General features: G+C 42.0%; 1 protein-coding gene across 1 annotated transcript; it reads left to right on the forward strand.

Annotated features, from left to right (window-relative positions):
• The first annotated feature begins 13,025 nt into the window (after positions 1–13,025).
• On the forward strand, positions 13,026–24,221 carry SUMO2 (small ubiquitin-like modifier 2). Its single transcript, XM_006869589.1, has 4 exons — positions 13,026–13,154; positions 14,678–14,809; positions 20,410–20,481; positions 24,069–24,221. The coding sequence occupies exons 1-4, from the start codon at positions 13,134–13,136 to the stop codon at positions 24,129–24,131; spliced, it is 288 nt and encodes a 95-aa protein (XP_006869651.1). The 5' UTR covers positions 13,026–13,133; the 3' UTR covers positions 24,132–24,221.
• The last annotated feature ends 1,067 nt before the right edge of the window (positions 24,222–25,288 follow it).

Raw genomic sequence — 25,288 nt, forward strand, 5'->3', positions numbered from 1 at the left:
CTAGCTGTTCCAGGCTGGTCTGCCTATCCTTTCAAGTGGAAATTTCCCACCTCTGAAGATCCTGGATGTTGTTCAGGATTCCACCTATGGTCTAATATAATGCAGAGGCTCCACAGGAAGCATCATTTACTGGGCATGGTGTAGCCCCATTTTAGATATTCTAATCAGTTATAGGCAGAAGATGGACTTACAAGCTTTGTATGGTGATATTTCTTGATATTCCTTTCTCTCCCCATCCAGTGTCTATTTTATAATGCTCTTCAACACCTTAAAAAGATCTTGTGCATGAGTAGATATATGCACACCATTGTTCACAGCAGCACTATTTACAATAGCAAAATGATGGAGACAGCCTAAGTACCCATCAACTGAAGAATGGATAAACAAACTGGTACATACACACAATAGAATATTATGCTATCTTGAAGAATAACAAGGAAGCTGCAAGCCACTGCATAACATGAATGAACCTTGAGGACATGTTGAGTGAAATTAGTCAACCACAAAAGGAGAAATACTGCATAGGACCACTATTGTAAAAAACTAAGAATAAGAACCCACACTAAAGGGGTGGGGGATTCTTTCCTGGTTACCGGGATGTGGGGGAAGGATGAGGGGAGGAAGGTGAAGGTAAAGCACAGGGTAGGGAACAGACACAAGATAGTTTGGATACTGGGGAGAGGGCAACACACAAGAAGGAGGAGGGGGATGGGAGAACAGTTAAGCAGGTTTGCATGGGCTAAGTAGGACAGAGGTAAATAATGATGTATGCACAACCTTGGAACAACAGGGTTCTGGGATACAGGGATTGAGGTGTGGTTGGAAAGGGCAAAAGGGGGGAAACAATGTTAAGAGGCTTGGCTGTCTTCTGAATCTTGGTTTCCCTTGCATACCATTATAAAATAGACACTTGAAGGGGAGAGAAAGGAATAGCCAAAAGTACCACCATAGAAAGCTTGTAAGTCTGTCTTCTGCCTATAATTGATTGGAATACCTAAAATGGGGCTACAATGTGCCCAGTGAAGGAGGCTTCCTGTGGAGCCTCTGCATTACATAAGACCATAGGGGGAATCCTGAACCCCATCCAGAAACTTCTGAGGTGGAAAATTTACACTTGAAAGGACAAGCAGTCCAGGCTGGACCAGCTAAAAGAATAGAAGTTACTTCTTGAAAGAAAGATTGACAGGAAAAACACAAAACAATAATGGCAGTCTGACTGACCTACTACAAGAACAAGCAAGTTGCTCGCACAGGAGACATCAAGGCAAGTGGTTGGGTCCCTTCAGGGCAAACCCTCTTCCAAGACTAAGACTCAATGGGAATACACGAGCAGACATGCATTGTCACTGGTGACCACGTTGGTCACCGATAAGGGGAAGTGAGGGAAAAACAGCAATGAAGCGGTGAGCTAAGCCCTACAGCGTTCAATAGACTCCTGTGAACATGGGTGGAGACCTAGCTGACCAGCAGTGTGGCAAGACCTGGGGACTCTTGGGCCCAGAGTCAGTGACATAGCCACAGAGGACTAGAGTGGAGAATGAAGCATCTAGTGGATAAGATGTGAGGACATATGCACAAGAATACCCACACTTGCAGATAATACCACTTGACCTCGCTTCAATGGCTGAATGATCAGAATTCAAGTAGAAGAAGAAAGAAGAGGAAAAAAAGAGTAATTTGATACAATTTGATGAATTGACCTACACCTATGGATACAATAGCTTAAAAGAGGGAACAAATTTTTACAGAAAGGATCATTCCCACCCACTCGATACACAGGGTAGACAGGGATGGGCAACTTGGACATTGGCTACCCAAAATGGGGGACTATAAAGGCAAGAAGTGACTGGTTACAAGCTTTCAAGAGGGAGCCTGGATCCAGAGGGTGCGGAGGAAGGCAGAATCTCCATGGAGTAGTATCCAATCTGTCTGAGCGGGGCTGATGAAAGGAGATGGGGATGCTGTCATGTGGCACAACAGTGAATAATTGTTATCAGGACTGACTGTGAGGATTGGAAATGTAAAGGTAGACATTTTGTAGCAAAACGAGGTGAGTGATTGACTTTGCAGGCTAGGAGCAGGGGTCCCTAGGACCATCAAGGGAGAAGAGCAGAATGCGGGACCCTACCCAGAGAAACAGTGACACCAGAGATGGAGGCAGAGATGATGACATGGAGAGGGGGAATGGCTGGGGACTCTAGACCCAGAGAGGGAGAGGGGCTGTGTGCTGACAACCAGAGGGAAGGCTTGCAGGGTATACCCTCTGGTTGGTTGATGATGCATTGTAACCATGGCAATGAAGCAATATACGATAGTATGAATGTAAAGCTAATAATGTTCTCCCATGTAAACTATCACATTATGCACAATAAAATATTGAAAAAAAAAATGTCTTGTGCAGCAGATTTGCCTAATGCAATAAATATGTTGTTTGATTTCTAGACTGCTGTTTCCATAAGTGTTGATCTGTTGGTTCTATGGGCAGCCCATGGCACTTTCAATATTTTCCTCCAACACCATAACTCAAAAGCATCAATTATTCTACCGGTTTTCCTTCTTCACTGTACAACTTTCGCATGCATATGAGGTTACTGAAAATACCATGGCTTGGGTCAGGCGTACCTTAGTCCTCAAGCTAACATCTTTGCTCTTCAACACTTTAAAAAGGTCTTGTGCAGCAGATTTGCCTAATGCAATAATACGTCCTTTGATTTCTTGACTGCTGCTTCTGTGAGTGTTGACAGTTGATCCAAGAAGAATGAAGTGCTTGACAACTTCAATCTTTTCTCCATTGATAAGAATGTTGTTTACTGATCCCGTGGTGAGGATTTTTTGTTTTCTTTACATTGAGATGCAATCCATACCAAAAACTGTGCTCTTTGATATTCATCAGTAAATGTTTTAAGTCCTCTTCACTTTCAGCAAGCAAGTTTGTATCATCTGCATATCACAGGTTGTTAATGAGCCTTCCTCCAATCCTGATGCCATGTTTTTCTTCATAGAACCCAGCTTTTCAGATTATTTGCTCAGCATACAGGTTGAATAAGTATGGTGAAAGAATACAACCCTGTCTCACACCTTTCTTAATTTTAAACCATTCAGTGTTCCCATGTTCTGTTAGAACAACTGCCTCTTGGTCCCTGTACAGATTCCTCATGAGAACAATTAAGTGTTCAGGAATACTCATACTTCACACTGTTTTGTCCATAGCTTGTCATGATCCACACAATTGAAAGCCTTTGTGTAGTTAATAAAGCACAGGTAAACATCTTTCTAATATTCTCTGCTTTCAGCCAAGATCCATCAGATATCAGCAATGATATCCCTTATTCCACAGCCTCTTCTGAATCGGCCTGAACCTCTGGAAGTTCTCTGTCAATGTATGTTTGCAGCTGTTTCTGTATTACCTTTAGTAAAACTTTACTCACATGTGATATCAAAGAGATTGTCCGATGATTTCCACATTCCATTAGGTCACCTCTCTTTGGAATGGGAAAGAGCTGCCTCCTCAAAGTAGAGTTGACTGTGATGATGTGAATGGAGTAAAGTTTGTGGGAGAAAAGCCCACAGGACCTTCATTTGCTGATGGGGTATTCTGAATGCTTAGCCACTGAAAAATTCCTAAGTAGCAGTGGGACACTGTCAGGTATGGTGCTGGAAGATGAACCTCTCAGGTTGGAAGGCACTCAAAATACAAATGGGGAAGAGCCACCACTTCAAAATGGAATTGACCATGATGACACAAATGGAGTAAAGCTTTCAGGACCTTCATTCACTGGTGGGGCACAACTCAAAATGAGGAGAAACATCTGCAAACAGCCACTAATAATCAGAACATGGAACATATGAATTATGAATCCATGACTGTTGAAACTGGTAAAAATAAAAAAGAACACATAAAGATCGATATCTTTATTAATGAGCTGTATTAGTGAGCTGAAATGGACTGGTATTGGCCATTTTGAATCTGACTATCATATGGCTTACTATAGCATGAACAACAAATTGAAGTGGAATGGTGTCACATTATTGTCAAAAAGAACATTTCAAGATCTATCTTGAAGCACAATGCTTTCTATGATAGGATAATGTCTATGTATCTAAAAGGAAGAACAGTTCATACCACTATTATTCAAATTTATGCACCAACTACTAAAACCTGTGATGATGAAATTGAAGAATTTCTCAAGTTCTTTAGTCTGAAATTGATCAAACATGCAATTGAGACATATTGATAATTACTGGTAAACAGGAATTCGAAGGCTGGAAACAAATAGGAGGGATCAGTAGTTGGTAAATCTGACCTTGGTAATAGAAATTATGCTGGAGATCGCATGACAGAATTTGACAAGACCAATGACTTACTCATTGCAAACATGTTTTTTAAACAACATCAAAGACGACTGGCTATACATATGGATCTCACCAGATGGAGTACACCGGAATCAAACTGACTACATCTGTGGGCAGAGACTGTGGGAAAGTTCCCTATTATCAACCAAAACAAGGCCAGGGCAGGCTGTAGAACAGATCATCAATTGCTCATATGCAAGTTCAGGCTAACGATGAAGAAAATTAAAACAAGTCCACAGAGCCAAAATACAATCTTGAATATATCTCACTCAAATGTAAAGACTATCTCAAGAACAGATTTGATGCATTAGACACACTACTGACCAAAGGCCAGAAGAGTTGGAGAATGACATCAAGAACGTCGTACAGGAAGAAAGCAAAAGGACATTAAGAAGACAAGAAAGAAGGAAAAGACCAAAATGGATGTCAGAAGAGACTCTGAAACTTGCTCTCCAGTGTAGAGATGCTAAAGCAAATGGAAGAAATAAGGAGGTAAAAGAGCTGAACAGAAAATTTCAAAGGACAGCTCAAGAAGACAAAGTCAAGTATTATAATGAAGTGTGCAAAGACCTGGAGTTAGAAAACCAGAAGGCAAGAACTTGTTCAACATTTTTCAAGATGAAAGAACTGAAGAAAAAATTCAAGCCTCAACTTGAAGTACTGAAGGATTCTTCGGGAAAAATACTGAATGATGCAGTAAGCATCAAAAGATAGAAGGAATACACAAAGTCACTGTACCAAAAAGAAATGGTCAATGTTCAATCATTTAGAGAGAGAACCAATGGTATTGAAGGAAGAAGTCCAACTGCACTGAAGGCATTGACAAAGAACAAGGCTCTGGGAATTGATGGAATACAAATTGAAATCTTTAGCAAACTGATGCAGCCCTGGAGGTATTCATTCATCTATTCCAAGAAATTTGGAAGACAGATACCTTACCAACTGATTATAGAGATCCATATTTGTGCCCATTCCAAAGAGAGGTGACCCAACTGAATGTAGAAATCATTGGACAATATCATTAATACCACATGCAAATAAAGTGCCAGAAATATGTTTACTTGTACTTTACTTAATTACGTAAACATTTTCGACTGTGTGGCTCATAACAAGCTATGGATAACATTGTGAAGAATGGGTATTCCAGAACACTTAATTGTGCTCATGGTGGTGGTGGCTGTGTCGGAAATGACTCATTTCCGACACATAGTGGCCCTATGTAGGGTTTCCAAGGCTATAAATCTTTCCAAGGCTATAAAGCAAAAAGCTTCATCTTTCTCCCACAGAGTGACTGGTAGATTCGAACTACTGACCTTGCAGCTACAGCCCAGATCTTAAGTCACTATGCTACAAGGGCTCCTTTGTACTTATGGGGAACCTGTATATAGATCAAGAAGCAGTCGTTCAAACAAAACAAGGGGATATTGAATGGTTTTAAATTAGGAAAGGTGTGTGCCAGGGCTTTATTATTTCACCACATTTATTCAATCTGCATGCTGAGAAAATGATCTGAGAGGCTGTATTATGTGAAGAAACATATGGAATCAGGATTGAAGGAAGACTCATTAACAACATGTGATAGGCAGATGATACAAACTTACTTGCTAGAAGTGAAGAGGTCTTAAAATATTTACTGATGAACATCAAAGACCAGAGCCTTCAATATGAGTTGAACCTCAATGTAAAGAAAACAAAAATCCTTATCACTGGAGCAATAAATAACATCATGATAAATGGAGAAAAGATTAAAATTGTCAGTGACTTCATTTTGCTTGGACCCACAATCAACAGTCATGGAAGCAACAGTCAAGAAATCAAACAATGCACTAGGCAAATCTGGTGCACAAGACCTCTTTAAAGTGTTCAAGAGCAAAGATGTCAGTTTGAGGACTAAGGTGCACCTGACCCAAGTTACAGCGTTTTCAACAGTTCCATATGCATGTGAAAGTTGGACAATGAATAAGGAAGACCATAGAAGAACTGATGCATTTGAGTTATGATGTTGGAGGAGAATACTAAGTGCTAAGGACTGCCAGGAGAAGAAGCAAATCTGTGTTTGAAGAAAGATAGCCAGAATGCTCCTTAGAAGCCTGAATGGCGAGACTTGGGCTCTCATACTTCAGACATGTTATCAAGAGGACCAGTCCCTAGAGGACATCATGCTTGGGATAGTGGAGGGTCAACGAAAAAGAAGAAGAGCCCCAAGGAGATAGATTGGTACAGTGGCAGCAGCAATTGACTCAAGCATACCAATTGTGAGGATGGCATTGGAACAGGTATTTGTTTTGTTCCACCGTACATAGGGATGCTATGAGTCAGAACTAACTAGACTGCACCTAACAACAACAATAGCAACAACCATCTCAATAAAAACAGTGAATAAAATGAAAAAGTGCCATGAAAAATGATGACTGCAGTAATAAATCAGTGAGCATGTATTGCACACACACTCTCTGGACTTTGCTATTTGCTGAGAATACAAAGATACAGATTGAGACTACCTGACTTCAAAAGCTTCCAGAGCCTTTCTCTATAATGTGTTTGTGCAACATGTATATTAATATTCCGTGAATGTAGAATATTGTGAAACAAGGACAATCTTTTCTTACATTCTATGTCCCAATGGACACAGTTTTGTTGTTATTTGCTTGAATCTTGGCATTGGCTGCTAGTCTCCCTTGGGTCCTGTTTTCCTTGTCATGACGGAAGCAGACAGAGCTAGATGGTTTCTGTATCACCATTCTTCCTCTAGACTTCTGGCAGCACACTCAAAGGCAGCTCAGAGACTCAGCTCATTTTTCCTAGAACCCGGGGAAAGGTGGTCGTGTAAGCCAGGCCCAGTTGAGTTGTCTGTGTTACAAATTGAGTTACAAGTTTCTCAGGTCTTTTGGGAAGGATTTTTATGCTCTGAAAGGATTTTCTCTGACTCTTGCTCTTCTACCCCCTTTTGGGTTTTGTTTTTTCTTGGAGAAGACATTCTGACTAGTTTACACTATTCCTGTTGTTGTTAGGTGCCCTTAAGTCGATTTTTGACTCACGCAATAGAGTAGAACTGTCCCATAGGGTTATCCAGGCTTCACCTTTCTGGGGGCAGATTGCCAGATCTTTCTCCTACTGAGCTGCTGGTGGGTTTGAACTACTGACCTTTCAGTTAGCAGCAAGAGCTTAACTGCTGCTCCACAAAGACTCCATTCCTCTATCCTTACACACCAATCATTGATATTTGATTGGACTCATCGAGGAATTAGGCCTTTCTCGCCCAAGTTCCAGGAGCCCCAGTGGCGCAGTGGGTTAAGTGTTATGCTGCTTAACTGAAAGGGTCCATGGTTCATACCCACCAGCCGCACTTTGGGAGAAAGATAAGGCTGTCTGCTTCTGTAAAGATTTACAACTTTGGAAACGTTTTGGAGCAGTTCTACTATGTTCTATAGGGGGTCTACGTCAGAATCCTTCAGGGGCAGTGGGTGTGGCGTTTGGGGCCCAAGTTCCTACTTAACCCTAGTGGTGAAATTGCTCACTACACAATCCCTTCTGCATTCCCTCTCTTGTCCACTAGGCTCCATCCAGGCGCTGTGCTGGATGCTGGGAATAAAACTGGAAACAAGGAAGTTCCAGGGAATTTCTATTCTGCTGGGGAGACAAACACAAATGTAAATAAAAACAAATTGTTCCTTGCATTGTTCTGGGATCTTTTTTCTATATGTTTCCTACCTGTAGCCTGCCACAGACGTCTGGAATCTTACCAATTAAGGGCTCTGAGTCAGAAGTCCTGATTTCCCTCTGGCTCTGCCACTTTTAAACTGGGTGACCAAGTTGTCCAACCACTCTATGTTTCACTGTATCTATAAAATGGGGATAATTATAACAGGGATTTTGCAACGATTAAAGGCTTAACACAAAATCACTCAATTAATGCTTGCCACTGTTACTCTTTGCTATACATTCCTTGTGCTTTTTTTCCCCATAGCATCCTTTTCTAATGTACAACCATCTGCTTCCTTCCCTACCCTCATCAAAATGATGGAAGAGGAGAGTTCACAATGGGAAATCTCTTGTCTTTTCACAATTCACCTCTTACCTCCTGAAAACCCAGAAAAGATTCTCAGTGTAATTTAGCATAATCTCTAAATCCAACTCACAGAATTCCAGCTTGCCATTGGACTATATGGAATCCTGATGTGGCGCTGTAGGATAAGCACTGTACCGCAAGGTTGGTTTGAATCTCAAGGGCAGTGGTTCAAACTCACTACCTGTTCCTCAGAAACCCTATACAGGGTCGCTATGAGTCAGAACTGACTTGACGGCACTTAACAACAACATTGGAATAAATGTTACACAAACATTTGCAGATACTGAACTATTTTTAACAGGATCTCTTTCTCTACCTGAAAGTGATTTTTTGTAGTTTAGCATAACTTTGGAGGGGGGGGGGATGTTATAGGACACACGGTCACCCTAAAGCCAATGACAAGCAGCCATCCTAACCTCAAGTCGGTTTAAACCGCAAGATTGGCGGTTCAAACTTACCAGCTGCTCCTAGGAAGCCTATACAGTGTTGCTATGAGTTAGAACTGATTCACTGGCACTTTAACAAGTTATTAAAGGAGTCCTGGTGTGGTGCTGTAGGATAAGCACTCTAACAAAAGTCGGTTGGAACTTCAAGGTCAGCTGTTTAAATCTAACAGCCACTCCTCAGAAACCCTATACAGGGTCGGGTCGCTATGAGTCAAAACCAACTCGACAGCACAAATCCACAACAACACTTATTAAAAATACCATGGACTGCCAGAACAACAAACAAATCTGTGTTGGAAAAAGTACAGTCAGAATACTCCTTAGAAGCCAGGATAGTGAGACTTTCTTTCATCCATACTTCAGACACGTTCTCAGGAGGGACCAGTCCTTGGAGAAGAAGGACATCGTGCATGGTAAAGTGGAGGGTCAGTGAAACACAGGAAGACCCCCCCAACTAGATGGATTGACACAGTGGCAGTAGCAATGGGCTCAAACGTAACAATTGTGAGGATGGACGGCGGAGGCCCCAGCAGTGTTTCATTTTGCTGTACATTGGGTTGCTATGCATAGGAATCGGCTTGACAGCGCTTAACAACAACAGCTATTAATGAAGGAACCTTGGTCATATGGCGAGTTACACGTCTGCTAACCTCAAGGTCAGTAGTTCAAATCCACTAGCTGCTCCGTGGGAGAAAGATGTGAGTTTTGCTCCTGTAAACACTTATAGTCTCAGAAAATCTACAGGGGGGGCCCCACTACATGTTGGAATCAACTTGAACCGTCAAGTTGATTAATAACAACAGTTATTAATGAGGGCAGTCTAATCATGACACAGTCTTCTTTGAGAGACTCTGCAGCCCTACAAGACTTGAAAGGAAAGACTTGGATTCAGAGGCATCTCAAGAGCAAGAGGAGCTTCTCTTTCATTTCTCTCTTCCCAGTACTGGAATCAGCACCGGGCCATTTATTCCCTACCATATAGTAGGCCCTCAATCAACACCACTTTCTAGCAAGGTACTTAACCTCTTCAAGCTTCAGTAGGAAATAAATACTGTTTCTGCTTGGAAGAGTTTGTGTAAGGAAGAAATGAACTAATGTTAGCAAGGACTCATTCAGTGCCTGACACAAGACAGGTGTTAGACCAATGTTGATTTTCTTCCCCTTTCACTTCTCATGCATTTCTTCCTCCTTCTTCCCCAATGATAAATTATTTAAGGCAAGAACTTTGCCCACATTTCTTTGACTCCCCAAAGCCTCTCACAGGACCGTCTGCATAGTGGTAGCTTCAATGTATTCATTCCATTAGTGAATCTTTGAACACCCATGAGGGACCAGAGCTTAGAACCCAGAGAGAGCAGGTGTATTCAGGAAGTCCAAGTAAAGTAATAAATCTGAGGCTTCAAGGAGGAAATGATGAGAAACAAGGCTGTGGTGGCTATCCTGGATTAGCTCTCAAAGGGTTTTGTAAGTCTTACAAGAATTCTGGAGTCCTGGTGTGGTGCTGTAGGATAAGCACTCGAATGCAAGGTCAATTTGAACTGCAAGGTCAGTGGTTCAAACTCACCAACTGCTCCTTGGGAACTCTATCCAGTGTTGCTATGGGTTGGAACTGACTCGATAGCACTTAACAATAACAAATAAGAATTTTGGACTTTATCTGGTAGAACACTTGCCTGCTAAGAGAAAGGTTGGCTGGAGTCATTCTGCAGGAGTAAGATGTGGCAGAACATGTACTGAAGCCAACACCCTAAGTGATACTTCAATATTCCTATACTCCGCTGTAAGAAGCTCTGGTAGCATAGAGGTTACGAGTTGGTCTGCTAACCTCAAGGTCAGCAGTTTGAAACTACCAGCTGTCCCACAGAAGAAAGATGAGGCTTTCTGTTCCCGTAAAGATTTACAGCCTCGGAAACCCAATGCAGGGTCTCTATGAATGGGAACCCACTCCACGGCACATCACCACCACCACCATACTCCAGTGTAGTGGTAGGTACTTTAAAACAATTCAGACCAGTTAGAAGGTTACTGAAGTAACCTTGGAGAGAGCTGGCCTGAACTAGGTGGTAGATTGAACGGCTTTCCCTTTCTTTTCTGATCAGTCTGCCTTCTCAGGCCTCTGTTTGACCTTAAGTCTATTCACAATGAAGACAACACAGTCCTGCCCAGAGCCAGAGGCTGATGAGAGAGATTTGATTGATATTTAGAAGGTGGAATTAAGCAGACTTTGAAACTGATTAGAAGGAGAATAGGGAGTCAAGGAGGTGGCCCAGCTTTCTGATTTGGGGTTGTTGTTGTTGTTGTTAAGTGCCATCGAGTCGGTTCCGACCCATAGCCACCCTGTACAGGGTTTCCGAGGGTGTAAATCTTTACGGGAGTAAAAAGCCTCATCTTTCTCCCGCGGAACGGCTGGTAGTTTCGAACTGCTGACCTTGCGGCTGGCAGCCCGATTCGTAACCACTACGCTACCAGAGCTCAACCCAGGTAAATGACATGCCATTCAGTGAAACAGGAACACGTGGCGGAGACGGACAAGTTGAAGAAGGTGATGTGAGGAGTGTCAGGTGGGATTTGCTGAATTTGAAGTCCCTCGGACACATCCAAGTGTTTGCAAGTCTGTTGGAAACTCAGATGTAAGAGCTGGACTTCATGAAGTTGAGATTTGAGAAACATTAATAATAAGAAATGATAATATAAATAGATGAAATCATCGCAGGAGAGGTAATGAGAGTGAGCAAAGGGTCTAGAACAAAATCCCAAGGAACACTTGTTATATGCCATCGAGTCAGTTCTGACCCATAGCAACCCTGTATAGGGTTTCCGAGGGTGTAAATCTTTACGGGAGTAGAAAGCCTCATCTTTCTCCCACGGAGCAGCTGGTAGTTTCGAACCGCTGACCTTAAGGTTCACACCCCGATTCGTAACCACTACGCTACCAGAGCTCCTTATGGACCTGGATATGAAAAAACAAATTGTAAAGGAGATGAAGACAGACCAAAGAGATAGAGGAAAACACCTCCTACAGGTCAAGAGAAGGAACAAGCTGGGACGCACCCAGGATGTGGTGACTTTGTGGAGTAGTTTAGGTGGAGTTTGGAGGACAGCACCAGATTGCAGTCAACTGAGGAATGAGTGGGAGGTGAGGGAGTGGAGACAGCTGGCATGAACATTTTTTCAAGATGTTTGGCCACCAATGACTCGAGTTAATGGTGGTAACTTGCAAGAGAAATAAAACTGAAGGAGAATCTTTTTTTTTTCTGTGCAAACTGGAGGAGTGGAAGAAAATACAGGGCCAAAGTCAAAGAGAGAATCAATACAACCATTTGAGCAAAGGTGATGGAATCGAGTGTACAGATATTGGGATTGTACTTAAGACAGGAGGGCCCTACTTGTGTTTTCAATCAGATGAAAGGAGAAAAGCATTGGATTGAATGATTGGAATATTCATATTGGGGAGACTTTTCTTCTGATGAATTTTAGTTCGGCTTGGAAGTTGGAAGCTAGGTCATCGGTAGGGATTTTATTCACTGAAGAAATAAACGTTTTTCCTCAACTGGTCAAGCATAGTGTTACTAACAGAACAAAAGTCACTACACTTGGGGAAAGAGCCTGGCGGGAAGCCGGTCGTGGCTGCAGCTCTAAAATTAAAAAGATGAGGCTGATTGAAAGAAAGTGTGATGTTGTTCCTCTGGGTCTGGAGAGGGCTGCATTTGGTTCACGTTTGTGGAGGCTAACAAGAGGGGTTTTCTCCCACAATTTCATGCTGGGGCTTGTATTCAGACTCCCCTTTTCACTTCTGATCAGTTTGCCTTCCCTGGCCTGTGTCTCACGTCGAAGGCCTCAAGCCTCCTCGTCCCCACCGATGACCAGCTGGAAGCCATTTTGATTCTGCTCCACCACAGAAGGACAATACAGCCCCGCCCAGAGCCAGGCGCGCCCCCGCGACGGGCCGGGTGCGCGTGTCCGCGCCTCTTCCCGCCGGGCTGGCGGGCGCCGGGCCCAGGCCGGGGTGGCGCGGGGCTGGGGGCAGGGGTGGTTATGTAAGCGTTGCGCGCTCCCGCGAAGCACCAGCCAATGGGAAACTCCGGCGGCTCGTGATCGCGCACGCAAGAAGGGGGGAGGGAGCGCACGACGTGCGCGCGCCCTCTCCCTCCTCCACCACTGCCGCCTCCTTCTTCTGCCGCTCTTGGTGCTGCTTGTGTGCTCGTTCGGTGCGGACCTGGTACCTCTTTTGTGAAGCGGCAGCTGAGGAGACTCCGGCGCTCGCCATGGCCGACGAGAAACCCAAGGTGAGCCCGGCGCCGGCCTCCTCGCCTCGCCGCTCAGCCGGAGTCAAGCTTGGGCCGGGGTCCTGCCCAAGCCCGCCGCGGGCTCCCCGCGCCTTCCCGGGCCCCCCATGGGGCGGCCGCGGCTCAGGCCCGGGCGCTCCGCGCCATTTTCTTCCCTCCCTCCCTTCCTCCCTCCCGCGCCGGAGGAGGCCCCGCCGCACTCCCCCGCCCCCCGGCGGCCTCAGAGTGCGCGCAGGGCGCGGGTTGGGCGAGCGGATCGCGGACGCCGCGGGCCCATGGGCCCGGGGCGGGGGCTTCTGGGGACCGGCCGGTGGGCGCGAGTGTGGAGGGGCGTTAGGGCGCGCGGCTTCCCCACCCTCCACGAGCCCTGCGCGGAGCCGCGACGGGTGGTGCCTCCGCCCCGGGCTTCCCCTCTCAGGGGGTGGGGGCCGCGGGTGTCTCGGGACCCCGACCTGGGCCCGCGGCGGCAGGGTGAGGGCTCGAGCCAAATCAATGGGCCGCTGAGGGGGCTGGAGGGCCGGATGCCCGTCGGACGGTTGGGGCTCGTGGGGCTTGTTTCCCACTTTGATGGGCTGAGGGGCCGGACGGGAGGAGCAGCGGGTTTTCCTTGGGTGGCAAATAACCCCTAACCCGCGGAAACCATGTGGTTTCGAGAAGTTGGAGGCAGATGTGGAAGCAGACTTTCTAACGTGGAGCTTAACTTTTTAAAGAGTTTCTTGAGACATCAGAGGTTTTTTAGAGTCCACATACCTTCCTGAGCAAGGGATTTTCTTCTATCGGTTGGTTTTATGCTCACTCGGTTCCGATCTGAAGTGATTTAGGGAGTACAGAATTCCTCGGTCCTTGAATTTGGTGGATTTCAGTGAGAGTCGAAATCTACAAGGAAGACTAGGTGTAAAACTGATCCATTGTCAACAAAGGGGAGCGAGAAGAGGTTATAACTAAAAATACACGAAAACCAGGCTGCTAATAGAGGTGAACATTAATTGTAATTTTGCTCCAGAGAGAATCGATTTATTCCTTAATTGGAATTTTGATGTAGAGTGAGATTAGTTATGAAACTGAGTTTGATAACTATAAATGAGTTTTAAATTGCAAGTTCTAGATTTTTAATTTTTTTCTTGGCACTCTTCAGCATTTGTACGTATAAGCATTTTGGAAAGGAAAAGGACACTAATTTTTAACTTTTTTGGGGGAAAGATGTTTTGTGAGTGATAAAAATATGACATTTTATAACATTTAACTTGGAGAGAACATTGCAGTAAATTGGGTGGGACTCATTTGAAACGCTCTTGTTGCCTGTAGGCTCCTTCGGTTTCTGTGACAGCTATTTTAGTTCTGTTGCTCCAGGATTTCTCATCTTGCAGATTGATTTCAGAGGCTGAAACAGCTGGATGCTGTTGTATTGTACAGAATGAGAAACCTGTTGATTTCTGAAGCAACTTTGGCAGCGGCTGCTGCTGCTTTCAAAAGTGTTTGTTTTTCACATCTTCCAAATTATACTTTTATTTTTCTTTCCACAGGAAGGAGTCAAGACTGAGAACAACGATCACATTAATCTGAAGGTGGCGGGGCAGGATGGTTCTGTGGTGCAGTTTAAGATTAAGAGGCACACACCACTTAGTAAACTAATGAAAGCCTATTGTGAACGACAGGTGAGGAACTGATCATGTGCGCTTCCACTTAATAAAACTATTAAGGGAAAAAAAAACACAAAAACACCGCCTTTCCCTGAGAATAGAAACTAGACTAGTGTAGTATTATCAATACTATCTTTGGTAGGATGTACCAGAACTTGGCATAGCAGTTTTATGATCTACTGGCTACATTGATTACTATGTATGATCTAGTCCTATGCAAATGCACCAAATTATATTCCTAACACTTGGTTTCTTCCCAAGGGCATGTAAGAAAAGAAAACTTGATAACATTTCTTGCCAAGTTCTTTTTTATTCACTTGAAATTCTTCTTGTGTCCAAACACAAATTGAGTGTTTTAACCAATTTACAGATAAAATTACGAGTTTAAGAACATTGAAATTTCATGAAGCATGTAAATTGTAATGTTTTTCTTTTTCACACTTAATATAGTAAATGTTGGTAAATCTAACCTCATTCTCACTGAACCAAGTAAAACCATTCCTTATATTTCAGGAATATTTGCATTTCATTCAGAAAGTAGTTAACTTGACTGTGAGAGGAGGAAGTAGAAAACAGCTTTGTTGATTTGAACTGAATAATACTAAGACAAGGGTGCTCCCTTTTGGTAATATTCCTTAGAACACGACAAAGGCAACTTTAATGATGAATTTTTGCTTTATGCTGAGTGTATAATGTATAAAAGTTGGGAAAATAATTTTATTTGGTCTAGTATAATTTACCTATAATGTGAGTTCTAAAAATCGACTCAGATTAGACTAAGGTTTAGACCTGTATAAATTGTGAAATTGTCTCTAAGTTGATAGTTGAGCATCCCTTGTGAGGCCTTAGGGCATTTGAAAGAAAACATTATTGAAGTTAAAGATTTTTCCTTTTTTTGAATGTTTGAAAACATTTATACCTGATTTATTTACAATCTAATGAATGCTATGCTTGTAATTCTTGTAATTCTTAATAACTTTCTTATAGTTCTTTACAAAGTTTGGATCTTTAATATATTATTTGAAGAATTTTAATGAAATCCTCCTAAGAGTGAGTAAATTTGTACTGTTGAGCTAAAGAATTTAATCACTGGTATCTATATTTGAACACTAGAAGTCTCCTTGTGCAAAGTAGAAACTCATACTTAGATTTAGTTTTGAATAAAATTCACAGCATATCTTAACTTTCTAAAAATTCTAAGTTTTAGCTTTTAAATGATTAGATTTTCCTGGCATTTTATTGAAAATTTCAAACCTAAAGGGAAGTTGAAAGATTTTTACAATGAAAGTCCATATGTTCACCACCTAGATTTAATTAACCATTAACATTTTACTTTAGCTATTTGGCACTGTGGGTTAATGTGCAGTGTCGGTTTGAACCTCAAGGTCGGCAGTTCAAGCTCATCAGCCGCTCCTCAGAAATCCTGTACAGGGTCACTGTGGGTCAGAACTGACTGGATGGCACTCAGCAACAACATTGATACCCCTTCTCCATTCTGCAAAGTCACTTTGAACCACGAGATCACTGGTTCAAGCTCAACAGCTGTTCCTTGGAAACCCTGTAAAGGGGTCACCATGGCTTGGAACCGACTCCATAGCATTTAATAACAGCAACAAACCCCATTATAGTTTTGACTTTCCATATTACTTGTAGAGATTTCTGTAGAAGCTTTTATTGATAATTATCAGGTGCCCACCCTGTATTTGGAGCATTGTACCAGGGAGAAAAAAAATGTGACATCCTCTGTGTGCCTAGAGATTGTCCTGTAAATAGAGAGTTGTCACATTAATCAGAAATTGTGTTTTGCTTCCATGTTAAAAATGAATTTTACTCACTGAATTAATTTCACTTTGAGTTTTCCAAGTTACTGTATTTAGGATTGGAATTATATTTGACTACTAACTTATGATCACTCTCAATTTGTACTACCAGAGGAAATAGAAGCACTGGTTGTACATAAAAAAATGTAATTGCATTCTGCTGACAGCTGCTCTGTAGGAGTCCTGAGCCTGCTGCCATGCTCTGGGATAAGTGGTTGGTTTGAATCACAAGGTCCACTGTTCAAACCCATCAGCCACTTCTCTGGAAACCCTATTCAGGGTCACTATGGGTATGAACCAACTCACTGGCACTTAACAACACAACAACATTGCTCTTTTGGTATGTAAATAGGATTTAAATATTAGATCCAGGAAGAATTTGGGAAAATATTTATTCTAATTATCCCCTTAAAATAAGAAAACTTTGAAGTTCTGTATAAAACAAGATCCCTTATTTGTTTTTTCAAAAGGTTTCTCTCTTAAGAGGAAGCTAGAGTTGAAGTGTCACATAATTTGGGCTGATTCCCTGTTTCAAGGTAGTTAGTGCAGGCTTGTGCTGTACTAACTGTAAGGTTGGCAGGACAAACCCACCAACCACTCCTGGGAAACCCTATACAGGGTCTCTAGGAGTTAAAGATGACACTTAACAACATCCAAAGACTAGAAGCTATTTAATTTACATAGTTTTTTTTTTTTTTGGCAGTTGGGAATGAACTCAACTGGCACCATCTCCCTGGAGAGGTCCCAGTGGATCTCCGCTAGGCTTCTCAATGAAACATAAAAGAGGACTCCAGATTTTTTATCTCCAGAAATTTACTTTGCCTCTGGTGTCCCCACTAATCGGTGACACCATTCTAATCCCATTGTTGTTGTTAGGTGCCATTGAGTCAGTACCAACTCATAGCGACCCTATGCACAGCAGAAGGAAACACTGCCGGATCCTGGGCTGAACTCATTGGTGAGGTCAAAAGGTTAGCATCATCATTGATAACTGTCATAACTCAACAGATCCAACTGCATATTCTCTTTACCTAACCCTGTGCTGTCCAAAATGGTAGCCACAAGCACAGGTTAAACTACCTATTTTTAACATGGCTACTAGGGATTTTAAATTTGGATATGTGACTCGTATTTTATTTCTGTTGAATAGTGCTGAGCTAAACAATTACATAGTCCATAACCAAACCATTTTACTCTGGTCTTGTTCAGTTACTAACTACCCTGAAGCCTCCTCTGACAAAGTATACCCTGTTCCCATCACTCTCCATCCTATTACTTTGTTTTTGTTGTTGGTTTTCTGCATTTCTCACTACCTGACTATTGGTCTGTCCACTCAAATGTAACTCAAGTGAACATAGAGACATTTTGTTCGCTGTTGAGTCAGCACCTAGACTATGGCATGTAGACTGTGCTCAGTAAATACTTGTAAAATGATACAGAATATTTAAACTGAATCTTCAGAGAATGCTTGACAAATGTGTTTTTCATTCGCATGTAAAATTAGTTTGTTTGCCTACTCTGCCAGCCACATAGCCTTCATTCAGAACCTACGGTTCCAGTCTAGTGTGGGGTCACCTGAACAGACTACTTCATGGGGTGTCAGGTGGTCTCAGCACAGGATCACTGAGTTAGTCCAACTTATTTTGTGAAATACAGAAACAAACCCAAAGAGACCTCACAGAGCTTTCCCAGGGCAGCAGAGCTCAGGGATGGGGTTTATACAAAAGAGCTGGAGTACTGTTTTAAGGTAATGCATGCTGGAATTTACATTGATTATGGAATCTAAATGTCCAGTTTTTTGAAATTTGTACTTTTGAACTCTAACCCACGAGTTGGGCTTTAGTTTCAAGAACTTTTATTGATTAATAAAAGCATAAAAAGCAGGAGTTGTATTTGCTGAGAAAACTGAGGTTTTTTCAGGAAATTTTAATTCTGTAATAAGAGATGGATCTAAAGGAGTACAAATTGGCTTTAGTTCTCTTGCTTCTGGCCCTGCCTTTAACTCTTAAGAAGGATCACACCATTGACTTGACCAGTGAGTATATCAAAGGTGCTTACAGCATGTTGATGAAACAAGGAGCTTTGAGTGGAGTGTTTTCAGTTATTCAATCCGTAAAGGTGACTGACCTGTCTGACTTCTTGACTGCTTTGTGTAGTTGCAAATTAAGGTTGATTGTCAGGAGCAGCAATTTTAAGGTTATGGGTGTTGTTTTTGCTTCCAGTCATAGCAACCTGTTCCGAGGAGTGACTGGTGGGTTTGAACCATGGTCCTTAAGGCTCAAACTGACCTTGCGGTCAAGCGCATTATCGTGCAGTGCCACACCAGGTTTTCCTCAGACAAGGACTAGTCTGAAGGTGGTTTCTGTCAGACCATTGACAGGTTTTTAAAGGAAAGTATTCATGTTGCAGGTAGTTTTATAAAGGTATATTGAGTGAATCCTTGTTAATAAGCGAATATAGGTGTTTTGCAACTTTCCATTTTCTTTTTAGTCCTAGGAACTCAGTTTAATTTTATCTTTAAATATCAGTTGAATATTGTTTGTGTAACAGTATAGTTTGTAATTTGAGCATGGTGTAGGAGTTTGCCTCATTTGGCTATAGTAACCAAACACCTTGGCTTCTTTACTCTCCCCCAAATAATCAATGTCTGATAAACAATATCTTTAGAGGCATTTATTGCTGAAGTGGGTGCACGTGCTCATTTCTCGCTTCCTTAAATGTATATGGAAATTTGTTGGGATTGAACTCAACTATGGGAGCTTGGTGGTGCCATAGGATAAAGTACCTTAAAAAAAACTTTTCATTTTTTTAAACTTATTTTAAATAAAGTTACCCAACTTTTAAGTTAAAAAAAAAAACAAAACAATGCAGTCAGTTTAGATGGATATGGCTTTTTGTCCATTTCTTTTGTCAGTGCTCACTGAGCACTTCCTTATGGAAAGGGTGCTGTGTAATGAAGACAATCCAGGTTTGCAATCTCTCCTGGAGTTGAGTTTCTAGGAGAGGTTGGCAAATAATGACAGATTTAGTAAATACTAAGAGAATCCCAAGAATCTCCTGGATTGACTTTTTTTTTGTTTTTAATTAGCCTGAGTTTTATTAATTTCTCAATAACCCACATTTGAAGCTTCACTGCTGACAGGAAGGAAGGTTGACAGTTAGAACCCACCAGCCTCTCCATAGGAGAAAAGACCTCTGACAATCCACTGCATTGACTTTTGAGCTATTCCCACTCGCTGTGGAAGTTTTGGATTTGTAGAGGCTTCAGGGGACAGCTCCTGTGGTGTGGCCTGGTGGGAGTGCTCTGCAGGAAGAACTTGATTGACTCTGGTGTGCCTAGCATGGTGCTTGGGGGGGCGGGTATGTGTGTGTGTGACCTACTCTGTTTTGGAGGAAGTACTTGTGTGGAAATGCGTCAGTGTCAGAAAGTTGTATTGTGATCTTGACACCTTAGGTGACCTGCAATTTTCATTATTATTAAGGTGACTTTGTTTCCTCTTTGAGTTTTGCAATGAGGAATGTTGATGTGTGTATCTCATTTAAATTTCTTCTCAGTGTCTTTGTAGCTCATTTAAAGACTGTATTGTTTCACAATATGAAAGAACAAACAAGATACTATGATTTAAAGGAAGTAAAAATCACCTTATATTTTTGTCTACATAGAAATATTAATGTATTAGTAATTTATTTAGGTAGCTAAACAATGTTTATGGACAAATACGCGTTGGTTTTTTTCTCTCTGGGGTTCTTAGCGTTTTATGTGCTTCTTACTCCTTTTTAAACTGTTTTGTTCAGGGTTTGTCAATGAGGCAGATCAGATTCCGATTTGACGGGCAGCCAATCAATGAAACAGATACACCTGCACAGGTAAAAAAAAATCTCTTCATGCAAAGTAGAAATTTTTTTTTTAACCAGCTTTTTTTTTTTTTTTTTTTTTTTTAAGGATTTGTGAACTAGATCTATGTGAGATTATGGCTAGTGGGGAACAGAAAGGAAATACAGCTATTAGTGTAAAGCAAATAGTCATTTAGTTACTTTAGTAAGTGCTCACCCCCCCCTCACCCCGCCCCCCCACACACACACACTGCATTACCAGCATTAAGGAGCCCTGGCAGTGTGGTGGGTTGTAGGTTAGGCTGCAAACTACAAGGGCAGTAGTTCGCATCTATCAGTCACTCCAAGGAGAAAGATGAGACTTGCTGCTTCTGTAAGGATTTCCAGTGTCGGAAACCCTACACAGGGTCGCTGTGAGTGGGAAGCAGCTCTATGGCACACAACCACCAGCAAACCGTAAAGAGCCCTGTAGTGTAATGGGTTACACGTTAGGCCTCTGATTGTCAATTCAGCAGTTCAAGCCCACCAGATGAGACTTTGTAAACTCACAATCCCTCTATGGGTCACCGTGAATCCGGATCCACTTACACAGCACACAGCCACCACCATTAGCAGCATGATTTGGAGTCCTCACTGTAGGACTAGCAGGAGACTTGTAACCACAGTTCAAACCCACCAGCCACTCCTTGGAAACCCTACACAGGGGTCCCTATGTGTGGGAACTGAACTGACTTCCATAGTAATTTATTGGTGTTCAAAACCAGGTGGGGCGAAGAAAGGAAATAGTCATTTAGTTACTGTTGTAACATTTTTTTACCCCCTTGTTTACCAGTATTAATGAGCTCTGCTAGCGAAGTGGTTACAAATCTGGGTGCTAACCTTAAGGTCAGCAGTTTGAAATTACCAGCTGTTCTGCAGGAGAAAGATGAGGCTTTCTCCTTATGCCGAATCTTTATGGGGGGAAAAAAAAGCCAACTGGTGGACTGAGCTGCAGGTTACAGGTCTCTTGATGGTTAATCAGTGGCTTTTAAGACTCTTTGACGACAGGTGCCTCTCATCCCTTAATCTCACTCCTCAGCACTTCAGTTCGGTGGCTGTGTGGGCCAAGCTGGGCTGTCTCCTGTGGCAGAAACTCCAGCTGTGTTGACATGTTTTTGCAAGCTTTCATTTAAGACTTCCGTCTTTGAGAGAAATTTTTTGTCAGAAATTTAAATTGGAACCCTTGGTTACGAATCAAGGCTGCTAACCTTAAGGTCGGCAGTTCAAAACTACCAGCTGTTCTGCAGGAGAAAGAGGAGGCTTTCTGCCCCCATGAAGATTTGCAGCCTTGGAAACCCTGTGCAGGGTCACTGTGAGTCGGACCCCTACTCCGCGGTACTTAACAACAACAACAAACTTGTATTTCCGTTTTTATCACGTGATTAAAACAAGGTGAACGCAACTGAAGCGGCACATTCCGATTTGTTAATAATCTTCCACAATTTGGATTCAGAATGCCTGGGAGTTGTGCTCAGAGGAAGACAAGAAATTGCCATTGGCTATTGCCAGCCTCTAGGAGCTCTGGTAGCGCCTCAAGGTCGGCAGTTCAGAACTACCAGCGATTCCGCAGGAGAAAGATGAGGCGTTCTGCTCCCGTAAAGATGTATACCCTCAGAAACACTGTCAGGTTCACTATGAGTCGGAACCAACTCCACGGTACTTAACAACATTGCCAGCCTCTAAGGAGCCTGGCTTCCTAGTGTGACGCTGTTAGGTTAATGTGCTGGATTGCAGAGTCTTTAGAACCTCAAGGTCGCCCTTTCAAGCTCACCAGTCACTCCTTAGAAACTCTATACAGAGTCGCTGTGAGTCTGAATCAACTCCACACACAGTACACCACCACCATTGCCAGCCACTAAGAAGCAATTATTATATATAACCACAAGGAGGAGCTGAATTCTCTTGATAAAAGAGAGGGGGGTGAACAATAATTACTCTTCCTTTGAAGGCAGATTAAAAAGTTACAGTATAAAATTTAACATTCTAATAGTTAATTTTAGTGGATGTAGTGACCTGTTTTGATAGTTTTAGGAGTAAAATGCTGACTTAAAGTAATTCCTGAGTGCTAACCTGTCAGCTGTTCCACGGGAGGAAGATGAGGCTTTCTGCTCCCGTGAAGATTTACAGCCTCGGAAACCCTGTACAGGGTCGCTCTGAGTTGGAACTGACTCCACGGCACACAACAAAAACAGCCTGTCAGTTCATTAGCATTTTTTTCTATGTTTACCTTCCTTGTCCCCACCCCAATTGCTTTCTGGGGTTTGTCTACTATTGTGAGTTGCAGAGATTAAACCCTGAGGATTTGTTCAGAATTGTGACCTTAATGTATTAGACAATCTTCAGAGTACCCTGTGCGGATTGGTGGAATTGTCTCATTTTAGAATTGTTCTATTTGTTCAGAAGCTGAACACACCTCAGCAGCCCATTTAGTAGTATAATTCTGCTAAATGCTTTCACTTGACCCACTTAATTCTCATAACAGTATTCCATTTTGCAAAACAATAGATGCTTAGAGTCTTGGTCATGAATATGTTAGTGCATCACTTGAATTTAGTATGTTTTAACTTAATTAGAAACAGACTTCCCTTTTACTTGTCTCTAGGTACCTGTAAGTTGCTGTTTGATCTTTAAAATTATCTGCTTCCATAAAGATGTTTTCACATTTAATTATCAGCATAGTAAAGTGTTAATTGTTGATTCAATTTAGTGTTGCCATATATATATATGCCTTCCTCCTATTAAAATTGTGCCGTGGAGTCGGTTCTGGCTCAGAGCAACCCTGTACAGGGTTTCCAAGGCTGTAAATCTTTACAGGAGCAGAAAGCCTCATCTTTCTCCCGCGGAACAGCTGGTAGTTTCAAACTGCTGACCTTGCAGTTTGCAGCCCAATTTGTAACAACTACGTTATCAAGATAGTTGTATATAATGAACCTTGGCAATGCAATTTTTGAACCACATATGAAAAATTACTTAAGAATAAAACATGTTCATGGAAGGCTGTTTCGACCCTTACTGTCAACAGGTAACCTTTTCTCTTCATACAGATAAGCAAGGACAGATTCATTTTAAACATACATGTAATCATACTACAAGCTGTTATACAACTTAACTTTCACATTTTGTTTTCTTAGAGACATTTCCATTTCTGCACATGGGAATCCCACCCTGTAACAGCTGCATAGCATTGCATGTATGTGGGTATAATGTGGTTTACTTGGAGCTTCATTTTATCCTTAGGTTATTCCTAGGCTTTTGCTGATCTAAGTAGCATTGAATTGGAAATGGGGCCTTTATTTATATACATCATCATTCAATTTATAGCAGCTAAGTAAAGTGAAATGATTTTAACTCATTGACATCACTTTTTAACTTGGCCTTGTATATCCTTCATTTCAAAGGAAGCAAAGTGAAAAGTGATTTAATCCTCGTCTGATTAAACTGGTATTTCTAAAATCATGAACACTGGGGTTGGATGGATGCGTTCATCCCTGTCCTTCCCTCCCCACTCCACCCCCATGGAAATTTAAATCTAGAAGTGATCGATTGTAAGATCTAAATGTGTTTCTTCTTTTTTGTGCTAGTTGGAAATGGAGGATGAAGATACAATTGATGTGTTCCAGCAGCAGACAGGAGGTGTCTTCTAAAAGGAGCCTGCTACTTTCCTCCAGAACTCTGTTCCTACCGACCAAGAATACATTCTCAATTAGAAAACCACAATTTGGTTCCACCACATCCTGACTACTACAGTATAGTTTTCTCTATTCTTTCATTTCCCTGTCCCCATTCCTTTATTGTACATAAAGTAACGGGTGCATGTGCACAAGCATATTGCATTTTTTGTTCTGTTTGTTTTGGGTTTTTTTTTCTTCTTCTTTTTTACTAAAATGGCCAATGATATATTTTGACCGACATGAAGTGGAGATGAGATGGGGAAAAATACTGGTTCTGTGAAAATCCCCCTTTTCTCCATTAGTGGCATGCTCATTCAGCTCTGATCTTTATATTCCAGTAAGTTATTTTGCTCTCACTGTTTAACAGAAAACAACAACATAAAAACTCCTTGCATACCTTGTTCAATTGGAGAATTTTAATGTTTTTCATTTATCATTGTAAAACCAAGGACAATTTTATAACTTTTTTGTACGTAGCTGTTACATGTAGGGCAATCTGTCTTTAAGTAGGGGTCAATTACTCTAAAAGAAATGAATCCGAGATAGTTTTCCCTTAAAGTCAAGCGTCTTGTTGTTTAAATAAACTTCTTGTTTAAAATGAGCAGTTTTTTTTTAATTCTGAAGAATGTTAAGTAGAAAGTTGAATTTGGGGGGAAATCTTGGGTGTTAAAACTATTTCAAGGAAGAGAAGTCAGGCTGCTTTGCATTTCTGACAGGCTGAAGCGAAACAAAGGATTGTACTGTTACGTCAGTGACAACAGCAGAAAGCTGAGGCACATCCAGTTCTTCTAAGTTTGAGGTTTTGCTTAGTACTCATCTGACAAATCAATTTAACCAATTTAACCATTGTATTCTAGCCCACACTTTCTGTAATAAGTAAATTCTCCCCATCATAAAATAAACATTTTTGTTCCTTATTTTGAAGGAGCTTCGGTGGCATAAGGTTAAGGTGGTAGTGGTGTGCCATGGGCTTGGTTCACACACAGTGACCCTGTATGGGGTTTCCAAGGTTGTAAATCTTCACAGGAGCAGAAAGCCTCATCTTTTTCCTGCAGAACAGAACCACTGGTAGTCTCAAACTAGCTGACGCTGAGGTTAGTAGTCCAACTTGTAACCACTATGCTACCAGA

This window comes from Chrysochloris asiatica, unplaced genomic scaffold, assembly GCF_000296735.1.
Source record: "Chrysochloris asiatica unplaced genomic scaffold, ChrAsi1.0 scaffold00132, whole genome shotgun sequence".
Classification (NCBI taxonomy): Eukaryota; Metazoa; Chordata; class Mammalia; order Afrosoricida; family Chrysochloridae; genus Chrysochloris; species Chrysochloris asiatica.

Bases quoted from the DNA above. Each gene is read 5' to 3' on its own strand.
- SUMO2 (XM_006869589.1), top strand. From the start codon at position 13,134: ATGGCCGACGAGAAACCCAAG. The intron at 13,155-14,677 runs GTGAGCCCGGCG...TTCTTTCCACAG, and splicing joins TGGCCGACGAGAAACCCAAG to GAAGGAGTCAAGACTGAGAA. The intron at 14,810-20,409 runs GTGAGGAACTGA...TGTTTTGTTCAG, and splicing joins AAGCCTATTGTGAACGACAG to GGTTTGTCAATGAGGCAGAT.